Below are 13,155 nucleotides of genomic sequence, written 5' to 3'. Positions count from 1 at the left end.
TTCTGAGTACAGATTCTTTGCCTCTTTGGTTAGATTTATTCCTAGGTATCTTTTGGTTTTGGGTGCAGTTGTAAATGGGATTGACTCCTTAATTTCTCTTTCTTCTGTCTTGTTGTTGGTGTATAGGAATGCCACTGATTTCTGTGCATTGATTTTATATCCTGCCACTTCACTGAATTCCTGTGTGAGTTCTAGCAGTTTTGGAATGGAGTCTTTTGGGTTTTCCACGTAAAGTATCATCTCATCTGCAAAGAGTGAGAGTGTGACTTCTTCTTTGCCGATTCGGATGCCTTTGATTTCTTTTTGTTGTCTGATTGCTGTGGCTAGGACTTCTAATACTATGCTGAATACCAGTGGTGATAGTGGACATCCCTGCTGTGTTCCTGACCTTAGGGGGAAAGCTCTCAGTTTTTCTCCATTGAGAATGATACTCGCTGTGGGCTTTTCATAGATGGCTTTTATGATATTGAGGTATGTACCCTCTATCCCTATACTCTGATCAAGAAAGGATGCTGTACTTTGTCAAAAGCTTTTTCTGCATCTATTGAGAGGATCATATGGTTCTTGTTCTTTCTTTTATTAATGTATTGTATCACATGGATTGATTTGCGGATGTTGAACCAACCTTGCAGCCCAGGGATACATGCCACTTGGTCGTGTGGTGAATAATCCTTTTAATGTACTCTTGGATCCTATTGGCTAGTATTTTGGTGAGAATTTTTGCATCCATGTTCATCAAGGATATTGGTCTGTAATTCTCCTTTTTGATGGGGTCTTTGTCTGGTTTTGGGATCAAGGTAATGGTGGCCTCATAAAACGAGTTTGGAAGTTTTCCTTCCATTTCTATTTTTTGGAACAGTTTCAGAAGAATAGGTATTAATTTTTCTTTAAAGTTTGGTAGAGGGGTGCCTGGGTGGCACAGTCATTAAGCGTCTGCCTTCAGCTCAGGTCATGATCCCAGGGTCCTCGGATCGAGACCCACATCGGGCTCCCTGCTCTGCAGGAAGCCTGCTTCTCCCTTTCCCACCCTCCCACTGCTTGTGTTCCCTCTCTCGCTGTCTCTCTCTCTCTATCAAAATAAATCAATAAAATCTTTAAAAAAAATAAATGTTTGGTGGAATTCCCCTGGGAAGCCATCTGGCCCTGGGGTTTTGTTTGTTGGGAGATTTTTGATTACTGCTTCAATTTCCTTAGTGGTTATAGGTCTGTTCAGGTTTTCTATTTCTTCCTGGTTCGGTTTTGGTAGTTTATACATCTCTAGGAATGCATCCATTTCTTCCAGATTATTTAATTTACTGGCATATAGTTGCTCATAATATGTTCTTATAATTGTTTGTATTTATTTGGTGTTGGTTGTGATCTCTCCTCTTTCATTCATGATTTTATTTATTTGGGTCCTTTCTCTTTTCTTTTTGGTAAGTCTGGCCAGGGGTTTATCAGTCTTGTTAATTCTTTCAAAGAACCAGCTCCTAGTTTCGTTGATAGGTTCTACTGTTCTTTTGGTTTCTATTTCATTGATTTCTGCTCTGATCTTTATTATTTCTCTTCACCTGCTGGGTTTAGGCTTTATTTGCTGTTCTTTCTCCAGCTCCTGTAGGTGTAGGGTTAGGTTGTGTATTTGAGACCTCTCTTGTTTCTTGAGAAAGGCTTGTATTGCTATAGACTTTCCTCTTAGGACCGCCTTTGCTGCATCCCAAAGATTTTGAGCAGTTGTGTTTTCATTTTCATTTGTTTCCATGAATTTTTTAAATTCTTCTTTAATTAACTGGTTGCCCCATTCATTCTTTAGTAGGATGCTCTTTAGCCTCCATGTATTTGAGTTCTTTCCGACGTTCCTCTTGTGACTGAGTTCTAGTTTTAAAGCAGTGTGTCTGAAAATAGGCAGGGAATGATCCCAGTCTTTTGGTACTGGTTGAGACCTGATTTGTGATCTAGGATGTGATGTATTCTGGAGAATGTTCCATGGGTATTAGAGAAGAATGTGTATTCTGTTGCTTTGGGATGGAATGTTCTGAATATATCTGTGAAGTCCATGTGGTCCAGTGTGTCAACAAAAAAGTCTTTATTTCCTTGTTGATCTTATGCTTAGATGATCTGTCCATTTCAATGAGGGGGGCTGTTAAAGTCCCCCACTCTTATTGTTGTCAGTGTGTTTCTTTGCTTTTGTTATTAATTGGCTTATATAATTGGCTGCTCCCATGTTAGGGGCATAGATATTTACAATTGTGAGATCTTCCTGTTGGATACACCCTTTAGGTATGATATAGTGTCCTTCCTCATGTCTTATTATAGTCTTGGGTTTAAAATCTAATTTGTCTGATCTAAGGATTGCCACCCCAGCTTTCTTTTGGTGTCCATTAGCATGGTAAATGGTTTTCCACCCCCTCACTTTCAATCTGGAGGTGTCTTTGGGTCTAAAATGAGTCTCTTGCAGACAGCATATCGATGGGTCTTGTTTTTTTTTATCCAATCTGATACCCTGTGTCTTTTGATTGGGGCATTTAGCCCATTTACATTCAGGGTAACTATTGAAAGATATGACTTTAGTGCCATTGTATTGCCTGTAAGGTTATTGTTACTGTATATGGTCTGTGTTCCTTTCTGGTCTATGTTACTTTAGGCTCTCTCTTTGCTTAGAGGACCCCTTTCAATATTTCTTGTAGGGCTGGTTTCGTGTTTGCAAATTCCTTTAGTCTTTGTTAGTCCTGGAAGCTTTTTATTTCTCCTTCTATTTTAAATGACAGCCTAGCTGGATATAGTATTCCTGGCTGCCTATTTTTCTTGTTTAGTGCTCTAAATATATCATGCCAGTCCTTTCTGGCCTGCCAGGTCTCTGTGGATAGGTCTGTTGCCAATCTAATGTTTCTACCATTGTAGGTTACAGATCTCTTGTCCCGAGCTGCTTTCAGGATTTTCTCTTTGTCTCTGAGACTCGTCAGTTTTACTATTAGATATCGGGGTGTTGACCTATTTTTATTGATTTTGAGGGGGGTTCTCTGTGCCTCCTGGATTTTGATGCCTGTTTCCTTCCCCAAATTAGGGAAGTTCTCTGCTATAATTTGCTCCAATATACCTTCTGCCCCTCTCTCTTTCTTCTGGGATCCCAATTATTTTAATATTGTTTTGTTTTATGGTATCACTTATCTCTCAAATTCTGCCCTCGTGATCCAGTAGTTGTTTAGCTTTCTTTTTCTCAGCTTCTTTATTTTCCATCATTTGGCCTTCTGTATCACTAATTCTCTCTTCTGTCTCATTTATCCTAGCAGTTAGAGCCTCCATTTTTGATTGCACCTCATTAATAGCCTTTTTGATTTCGACTTCGTTAGATTTTAGTTCTTTTATTTCTCCAGAAAGGGTTTCTCTAATATCTTCCATGCTTTCTTCAAGCCCAGCTAGTATCTCTAAAATCGTCATTCTACTCTAGTTCCAACATCTTACTAATGTCCGTATTGATCAGATCCCTGGCAGTCAGTACTGCCTCTTGTTCTTTTTTTTGAGGTGATTTTTTCCATCTTGTCATTTTGTCCAGAGGAGAATAGATGAATGAGAGAACAAAATGCTAACAGGGTAACAACGACCCCCCAAAAATATACACTAAACAAATCAGAAGAGACCTGAAACTGGGGGAAAAGAAAGGGAAAGAAGAGAAAAAGAATATGATCACACTGGTGCATAGATCAGTGCCACACACTAGATTTGGGGCATATTTTGGTCTGTTAGAAGAAAGTGCCTCCCAAAAGTTTAAAGAAAGGAAAACTTATATATGTACAAAAATAAGGGTAAATACGATGAAGGGATGGACTATGACTGTAAAGATGAAAAGTATAAAAGATTTTATAAAAGGAAATGATAAGTTGGTTGAAAAAATAAGAGGAGGAATTTAAGAAAAAAAGGGAGAGAATGTGGTCAGGCAGGAGGCTAGAACAAAGCCATACACTAGAGATTTAGGGTATATTTTGGTCTGTTAGAAGAAACTGTATCCCAAAATTTTAAAGAGAGAACAATACACACACACACACACACACACACACACACACACCAAAAATAAGGTTCACTACTAGGAAGGGATAGAATATGACTCTAAAAATGAAAAATAAAAAGATTTTTTAAAAAAGGGATTGATAAGATGTTGGTTGAAAAAGCAAAAAAGAAAAATTTAAAAAAAAAAGGAAAAACAGAATTTAAAAAAAATTAATGTTGAAAGACTAAAGAATCAGGGGGAAAAAAGCCATGGATTCTATGTGCAGTATTCCCCTAGTGCTGGAGTTCTGCCGTTCTCATTGATCGGTAAACTTGGTCTTGGCTGGCTCTTCTTGCTGATCTTCTGGGGGAGGAGCCTGTTGCCGTCGTTCCAAAAGTCTTTGCCGGAGGCGGAATTGCCCTGCCCTTGCTCATCCGGGCTAAGTAATCTGCTCAGGTTTGCTCTCGGGAGCTTTGTTCCCTGCAAGCTTTCCCTACAGCTTTGGAGGCTGAGAGTGAAAATGGCGGCCTCCCAATCTCTGCCCCGGAGGAGCTGAGAACTCGGGGCCCCGCTCCTCAGTGCGCCCCCAGAGAAAAGCAGTCAATCACTCCCATCTCCCTGGTCTCCGGCCGCACTCCGTGCTCACCCAGCCTGTGACCAAACGTTCCTATCTCTGGCGCACAACCCCGTGCGGAATCCCCAAATCCAGCAGATCCCTGTGGTGCGCTCCCGCACCTCTCCTCCCAGGGGAGGAAGGGGAGTCTCCCCGGATCTGCCGCTTGTTGGGTCCCTGCTGGAGGAGCAGTGGCCTGACTGTGCCGCAGATCACGGTTTATGGCAACCCCGAGCTGAGAGCCCGCTCCTCAGCTCCGTCTGTGCTGCCCGCCTCCCCGCTCCGATACCTGGGAGCTCTGCTGCACTCAGGCACCCCCAGTCCTTCTGTGACCCCGAGGGTCCTGAGACCACACTGTCCCAGCGAGGGTTCCACCCCCACTTAGCCACTGGAGCGATGTCCCTCAGCAGAACCGACTTCTAAAAGTTCCGATTTTGTGCTCTGCGGCTCCATCACTTGCTAGAAGCGGCGGACGGAGGCCCCCTCCCCCGCTGTCTATCCTCCCGAATATCACCTCGGATTCAGTTTTCCGCACTTCCTACCTTCCAGAAAGTGGTCGCTTTTCTATTCAGAGAGTTGCTGCTATTCTTTTCTTCGATTTCCTGTTGAGTTCGTAGGTGTTCAGAATGGTTTGATCCCTATCCGGCTGAATTCCTGGGACCAGACGAAATTTAGGTCCTACTCCTCCACCATCTTGCTCCTCCAATCATAAAGTATGTGTTTCTAATTCCGTTATTTTCCCCCATTTACTGGTGAGGATTCTTCTGCAATGAAGAGCTTTTCTCTCACCCTCATTTATTATTTATGTCTTCATTCGTTTCAGTATGGGTTCACGGATATATAATTTATTCACTAGGTAATAACCCATTACCGTCATGATTTATTTTGATGCTTGAATTTGCCCAGATTTGGTCACTGAAACCCCCTTGATTCCTGTTCCTGTGTCTCTTGGATGTGTGTCCATTTTTCTTTGAAAACTTTTTTGGTGCAGCAAGATGTTCCCGGCTCTTTTTGTACTTTGGCTGTTCCAGCCCTGGAATCAGTCATTTTCCCAAGCAGCCCTGGTTTCTTACAGTATTGAATGGTATATAGAATTGAGTCTGCACTTTTAACCACCATTTTCTCCTGGCACAATGACTTGACAATTCCGTACATTTCCCTTAAGTTCAGTTACCCAATATGTAGAATTGGAACAAAAACAGGACTTTTGTCATAGGTATGTTGCAAGGGTTAGAAATAGTAAAGAAAGCATTTAGTACAGTGCTTGGCACACAGGTAATGTTTTAAAATGGGACAATTTGAGCATCATAATGAGTAATAATAATAATAATAATGGATTATGACCCAATGAATACAATAAGAATCTATAAGTACATTTGAAAACAAGTGGTAGCTATTTTTATCATTATTTTTTTACTATCAAATACTTCTGGATGTCAATAAGATCCACCTCTGGGGAAAACCTCAGGATTACAATATTTGTCTTGTCAAGTCAAGGCCAGCTCAAGCATTGCAGAGCCTGCAAGAATAGAAACATGAAGAATGATTCCAGAAGCAGACTTTAGGACTTGTTGACTGACAGACTTCAATATTAGAGACAAACAACAAGAAGTGAAGAACATCAACCACTCCTACAACCCCTGCTACTAGAACCCAGTACTTTCCTTATCATGGCCCTAGCACCACTATGCTATAAACAGACAGATACTTGTCTGCTTGGTCATTAGACTGTGAACTGACAGATGTAACTTGTTTATGACTTACCCTTGACACCCAAAGCAGTGCCGGTCAGTATAGGAGACATTCAATAAGTGTGTGCTGAATGAATGAATGAATGAAAGTGTTGATCAGTTGCAAATAGCTCATTAGCATAACTAACAAGAAGAGGAAATTAAGGCTGACAAAAGTAGAGAAGCATCCCCAAAGCCATACACTTGTAAGAGATAGAGGTAGAATTCCATCCTGTTCTGAATCTAGAAGCCTGAAGCCTTAGCTGTATTGCCTCCTTGGATCATGAGCCTTCCCTAAGTCTGCCAGTTTCCATGTTTCCCAGAGTTCAAGTGGAAGCCCTATATGGAGCAGACTGTGTATCCTAGGCTGGTTCAAGGGTCAAGTAATTATTTCAATAAATATTTATGGATCACTTACTATAGATCTTTCAGGCTTTGGGGATATAGTTGAGAGCACAACAGTCAGATTCCCTGCTCCTGTTAATATTTCGTTTTAGTGTGGAGAGATATACAATGAACAAAGGGACTCAAACTTTTAAATGGTGGAGAAATCAAAGCTTGATTAACAAATGGAGAATCATCCAGCATGTGTGTGTACAGATGGAAGAATGAATGTGGAGGTGAAAGAGAGCTTGCTGGGTTCAGGGAACTTGGAGTAGTTTGTAATAGCTGGAGGTAGAGTGGAATATAGGCTGGGGGTTCAGTAGGAAATTAGAAAGTAGGATCCACAAGAAAATGAGTCACGTAACTTCTCTGGGACTAAGTGTTTTTGACAAGAAACAAGGGATGTAAACATCTGAGAATATGTGTGGCAAATGTCTAAAGCTCAAATCTAGAAACATTAATGTTCTTTTCTGTTATTGAACAGTAATGACAATTATAGCTGGTGTTTCTGAGTTTGCTATTTATTAGGCACTGTACTAATTGCTTTACATGTTTATTTATTCCTCTATAATGAAGAGTAGTGGGGATTTTTATAGTTTACAATGTTGGGTAGCAATAGATTGCAAGTATTAGGATTAAATCCCAAATCTGTCTAATTTCAAAGTGCTTGTTCTTTTGTCTAAATATTCCCTTTCCTTTTTTCTGAAAGTGGCACTCAGGCAAGGGGCAGCAACCAAGATGAATTGAGTGGTACACAAAGTTTAAAATGGGGGCAGCTAGGTGGCACAGTCGGTTAAGCCTATGATTCTTGGTTTTGGCTCAGGCCATGATCTCAGGGTCCTGAGATGGAGCCCCACCTCTGGCTCTACACTCAGCACAGTGTCTGCTTAAGATTCTCGGTCCCTCACCCTTTGCCCCTCCCCCCCCCGCACTCTCTCTCTCTAAAGTAAATAAATAAATCTTTGAAAAAAAAATAAATTAAATGACAGTTTTGAAGATTAAATAACAAAGCATTTCCAGAGTTTTTAGTAAAAGGGAAATCAATTAAGTTTATCATTTATATTTCATTCTTAATTTTTAAACTTTTATAGTTTTTTATTTCATTGAATTAAATTTTTTATCCTTCAGAATTTTTATTTATAATAATTTCTACTCAGCCGAGAGAAGTTAAACTTGTGCTTAATGAAATATGTGATACATTTAGGGACAAGTAGTCTAAATTTCTAAGAAGATAGTGTTTATAGGTTATAAGACCTCTGATGATGTCATGTGCCATTCCCATTAATAAAGAGAAGTCCTTCCTGAACCCATCTTCCCCAATATGGAGACCCTTGAGAGATGTGGACAGTGTACTAGTGAGACATCTCGGTATAAATGGATGTGTGTGTATGTGCTGGTGGTTTTAGAATATGAACATGAATTCTTGGATGCCCCTCCATTTAAAAGGTGGAGCTTAATCCCCTCCCCTTTGAGTGTGAGATGGACTTAGTGACTTGCTTCTAAGAAATAAAATGAAGTGGAAGTGATCTTGTGCAACTTTAGAGACAAGGTCCTTCCTCTCTTGGATCTGAAGGAAGCTGAGGGAAACCAGCTGCCATGTCATGAGGATACCCAACAGTCCAGTGGAGAGGCTTACGTGGTATGGAACCGAGGCCTCCTGCCAGTGGATTATCCAGCCCCAGTCAAGTCTTCAGATGACTGCAGGCAGGTCTGACTTCTTTTTTTTTTTTTAAGATTTTTTTTAAATTTATTTATTCATGAGAGACAGAGAGAGAGAGAGAGGCAGAGGGAGAAGCAGGCTCCCAAGGAGCAGGAAGCCTGACGTGGGACTCGATCCCAGGACCCTGAGATCATGACCCGAGCCGAAGGCAGACGCTCAATCATCTGAGCCACCCAGGCGCCCAGGTCTGACTGACTTCTTGAGAGGAACTTCATGAGACACACTGAGCCAGAACCACCAGCTACATCATTCCTAGATTTGACCTTCCAAAACTGTGTAAGATAATAAATGTTCACTGTATTAAGTTGCTACATTTGGATGCGATTTTCTATGCAGCATAGATAATTAGTATAGTGTGTGTTCACTGATGAATAAGAGAGCAGTGTAAAGTAACTTCTCTAAACTTGATACTATTCAACTGGTGAAAATCTATCATCTTGACCCAAGAGCTATCACCATATTGCAGTAAGACACTATGATAAAATGGTTTCTTTCTTCTTCCTGCCAGTTGCTACTTTTTATGTCACAAGCATGTCAGGGTTTGTCCTACCACTTAGCATAACTCCCTAGAATGTCTGTGATGAAGTTTGAGTTCAGTCTCAGTAAGATAGAGATTGTTAATAAGAGAAGGCTGGTAGCCTGTCTATGGAGAAGCCCCACAGAGTGAAGTTTGCACAATACAGTCTAGGTTTGATTTGTTCTTTGTCCTAAAGGGTCAGAAACTATTTTATCAGAATATTTAGAATTCATAGACTAAATTGACAGACTTGGGGGCTGAGCTATACAAAGTAAATTCATATAAGACTAATGTATAAATCAGAAAGCTTCTCTAAATGTACTGTGTGCAGAATGGAATTCTGGTGCTCTCATCCAGAGTTCCTTCTTTCCCTGAATTTTAGTGTGGAGGCCATATTAGCAAATCAAAGGATGGTTCAGTTAAGCTTGCAATTAGTGCCCAAAGTGGTGAGTCTCAAGGTATGTTCTTCCCGAACCACTGCAAGTCTTGATAAACTGATACTTCCTCACCACATGTTGATTTAATTAGTTTTACTCTCGGGGGGTATCTTATTACCAAGTCCTTAGGAGGTATCTCACTGTTGTCTTCACACATTACTGGAGTTGAGCTCCCTTTCATAGTCTTCTTTAGGTGGTGGTAGTTTGGCAAGATTTTTATCAGGAAATCCAGCTGTAGTATTTGGGGCTGTGATTGCTCAGTCTGCACACCACAAAGGCAGTCTGCACCATTGATCACTCTATTCTCAGGGATGACCTCAAACATATTCAGGTTGCAACAAACTGCAATGATGCAACCACTTGTCAATATTACATTTCTGTTCACATATGCTTTTGATACAATAACATTACTATCTCCCATTTTCATGGCTTGGGAATAATAGCCAATTTCAAACACATTATTGGTGCCAATGATCATAGGTTTCAGTTATGGGTCTTTAGCATTAGGGGTGATATTATCAGGGTGAGCATTTATGATAAGCACCTGTTCTTCTGTTAGGTTACCTTCACCAGTCACTATTGGCTTGGCTTCTGCAATAATTTGTGCTTTAGAGTGGATCGCTGTCCTAGATCTTACAGTTACATCACCCCAGATTTCACTTTCTACATACACAACTTCTTCAGGAGCAATCTTTACACTCTTTTGAGCCTTCTCCACCATGGTTTGGCCCCTGTCACTCGTGAAATTAATTTTTAAAAATATTTACCATAGCATGTAATGCATGTTTTGTATTTTCAGTACTGATATAAAATTTCCTTTAAATTGAGTTTGAGTAAAAGATGATACAATATAAATGAAAACATTAAGAAATACTAATGTGAATTTTGAGCATATCTTGTAAATCTTAAAGTTATATCACATGCATGACTGAGGTGCTGTTAAAAACACTGTGCTAAGTCAGGCTTTATAATGAGAATTTTGCTAGATAGCTGGTGGGGCTGCTAAAATTTTTTTGTTAATGAGATTATCCCAGAAAGCCTCACAGTTCCCAAAAAGTTTGCTTGAAAGCTAATCTCAAAAGTCATAGAAATTATACCTACAAAAATAGCATCCACTATATCAAGTCCCTATTACAAGTGTGCATTTTTCCTATCTGTGTTGTCTATAAAATATTAATTTATTATGATAGCAGATAGTTCTGTCCACCATATTGACATAAGTGTTCTTTGCCCTGGATATTCAAAGACCAATGAAACATTGTTTGTCATAATCATGGATTTCATAACCTTATGTTAGAAGCAGACAAATAAAAACAAACAAACTGTAGACTCTGAAATATAAATGGGTACAAACTATAGTGGGAATGCTAAGGAGGGGCACAGGGGAAGTGGGCCAGAGAAATGGACAGAGCAGGGGTATCTCAAAATGTAGAATAGGAAGAGAGCTGTCCATTCCTTGCTAAGGTTGAAGTATTCATTTGTACATGACCATTACTTTCATCTTTTAATTCACATTCTTGGTTTTGTCAGTATAAACTTGATAAAATATATCTTTACAGTTTAAAATAATGTTAAATAATGTTAAATATTTAAAATAATGTTAAATGTTAAATAATCAGACACATATTTGTTCACTTGTTCTACAGCAAAACAAGTAAAAACTACTTAAGGAGATATGTTAAAAGCTAATCATTTTGTTTATATATACCACATCTTCATGCATTCATCTATTTTTTAAATTCCATTAGCCAACATATAGAACATCATTAGTTTTTGATATATTGTTCAGTGATTCATTAGTTACTTGATAGACACTTGGGCTGATTCCATAATTTGGCTATTGTAAATAATGCTGCAATAAACATGGGGGTGCATTATCCTTTGGAATTAACGTTTTTGTGGGTTTTTTTTTTTTTGTAAGTACCCAATAGTGCAATTACTGAATTGTAGGGTAGTTCTGTTTTTTAACTTTTTGAGGAACCTCCATACTGTTTTCCACAGTGGCTGCATCAGTTTGTATTCCCACCAACAGTGCATGAGTGTTCCTTTTTCTCTACATCCTCACCAACACTTGTTTCTTGTATTTTTGATTTTAGCCATTGTGACAGGTGTGAGGTGATATCATTTTGTGTGTGTGTGTTTTTTTAATTCCAGTATAATTAACATACAGTGTTATATTAGTTTCAGGTGTACAATATTGTGATTCAACAATTCCATACATCACCCAGTGCTCGTCGTGACAAGTGCCCTCCTTACTCCTCATCACCTATTTCACCCATCCCCCCAACCCATCTCCCCTCTGATAACTATCAGTTTGTTCTCTATAAGAGTCTATTTCTTGATTTGTCTCTCCCCCTCTCCTTTTTTTCTTTTGCTCATTTGTTTCTTAAATTCCACATATGAGTGAAATCACATGGTATTTGTCTTTCTCTGACTGATTTATTCCATTCACTATAATACTGTCTAGTTCCATTCATGTCATTTCAAATGACAAGATTTCATTCTTATTTATGGCTGACTAATATTCCATTGTACATATATATGTATATACACCACTTCTTCTTTATCAATTCACCTATCCATGGACACTTGCTCTGCTTCCATAAAATGGCTTTTGTAAATAATGCTGCAATAGATATAGGGATGCATATATTCATCTGAGTTAGTGTTTTTGCATTTTGGGGGTAAATACCCAGTAGTGCAATTACTGGATTGTAGGGTAGTTTTATTTTTTGCATTTTTGATGAACCTCCATACTGTTTTCCACAGTGGCTGCACCAGTTTGCATTCCCACCAACAGTGTAAGAGTGTGTTCCTTTTTCTCCACATCCTCACCAACAGTTGTTTCTTGTGTTTTTCATTTTAGTGATTCTGACAGGTATGAGGTAGTATGTCAGTGTAGTTTTGATTTGCATTTCCTTGGTGATGAGTGATATGGAGCATCTTTTCATGTGTCTGTTTGCCATCTGGATGTCTTCCTTGGAGAAGTGTCTGTTCATATCTTTGGCCAATATTTAAGATAGATTAGTTGGTTTTTGGGTGTTGATTTGTATAAGTTCCTTATATATTTTGGAAACAGACCCTTTACCATATGTATCATTTGCAAATATCTTTTCCCATTCAGTAGGTTATCTTTTAGTTTTATTGATTGTTTCTTTCACTCTGCAGAAGCTTTTTGTTTTGATGTAGTCCTAATAGTTTATTTTTGCTTTTATTTCCCTTGCGAGGAGACATATCTAGAAAAATATTGCCACTACTGATGTCAGAGTCATTATTTTCCATGTTCTCTTCTAGGATTGTTATGTTTCACATCTCATATTTAGGGCTTTAATCCATTCTAAGTTTATTTCTGTGTGTGGTGTAAGAAAGTGGTTCAGTTTCATTCTTTTGCATGGAGCTCTCCAGTTCTCTCAGCACCATTTGTTGAAGAGACTTTTTCCTATTGCATATTCTTGTCTCCTTTGTTGAAGATTAATTGACCATACAATTGTGGGTTTATTTATGGGCTTTCTAGGGCTTTCTATTCTGTTCCACTGATCTATGTGTCTATCATTATGCCAATACCATATGGTTTTGATTACTACCACTTTCTAATATAACTTGAAGTCTGCAATTATGGTATCTCCAATTTTGTTTTTCATTTTCAAGATTGCTTTGGCTACTCAGGGTCTTTTATAGTTCCATAAAAATTTTAGGATTGTTTGTTCTAGTTCTGTGAAAAATGCTTTTGGTATTTTGGTATGGATTGCATTAAATCTGTAGATAGCTTTGGGTAGTATGGACATTTTAACAA

General features: G+C 39.0%; 1 protein-coding gene across 1 annotated transcript in view; it reads right to left on the bottom strand.

The window, feature by feature from the left end:
* The window catches only part of LOC110571140 (dynactin subunit 6-like), a 39,790-nt gene extending 29,707 nt beyond the window's left edge, over window positions 1-10,083 (bottom strand). Inside the window, 1 exon segment of the mRNA XM_044911610.1 lies at window positions 9,481-10,083. Within this exon segment, the coding sequence (XP_044767545.1) occupies window positions 9,481-10,083 (603 nt within the window).
* Between the last annotated feature and the right edge of the window lie 3,072 nt (window positions 10,084-13,155).

The sequence above is a fragment of the Neomonachus schauinslandi genome, chromosome X (assembly GCF_002201575.2).
Source record: "Neomonachus schauinslandi chromosome X, ASM220157v2, whole genome shotgun sequence".
Taxonomy (NCBI): domain Eukaryota; kingdom Metazoa; phylum Chordata; class Mammalia; order Carnivora; family Phocidae; genus Neomonachus; species Neomonachus schauinslandi.
The sequence above is the reverse complement of the archived record's forward strand: the minus strand, read 5'-3'. Positions and strand labels throughout refer to the sequence as shown.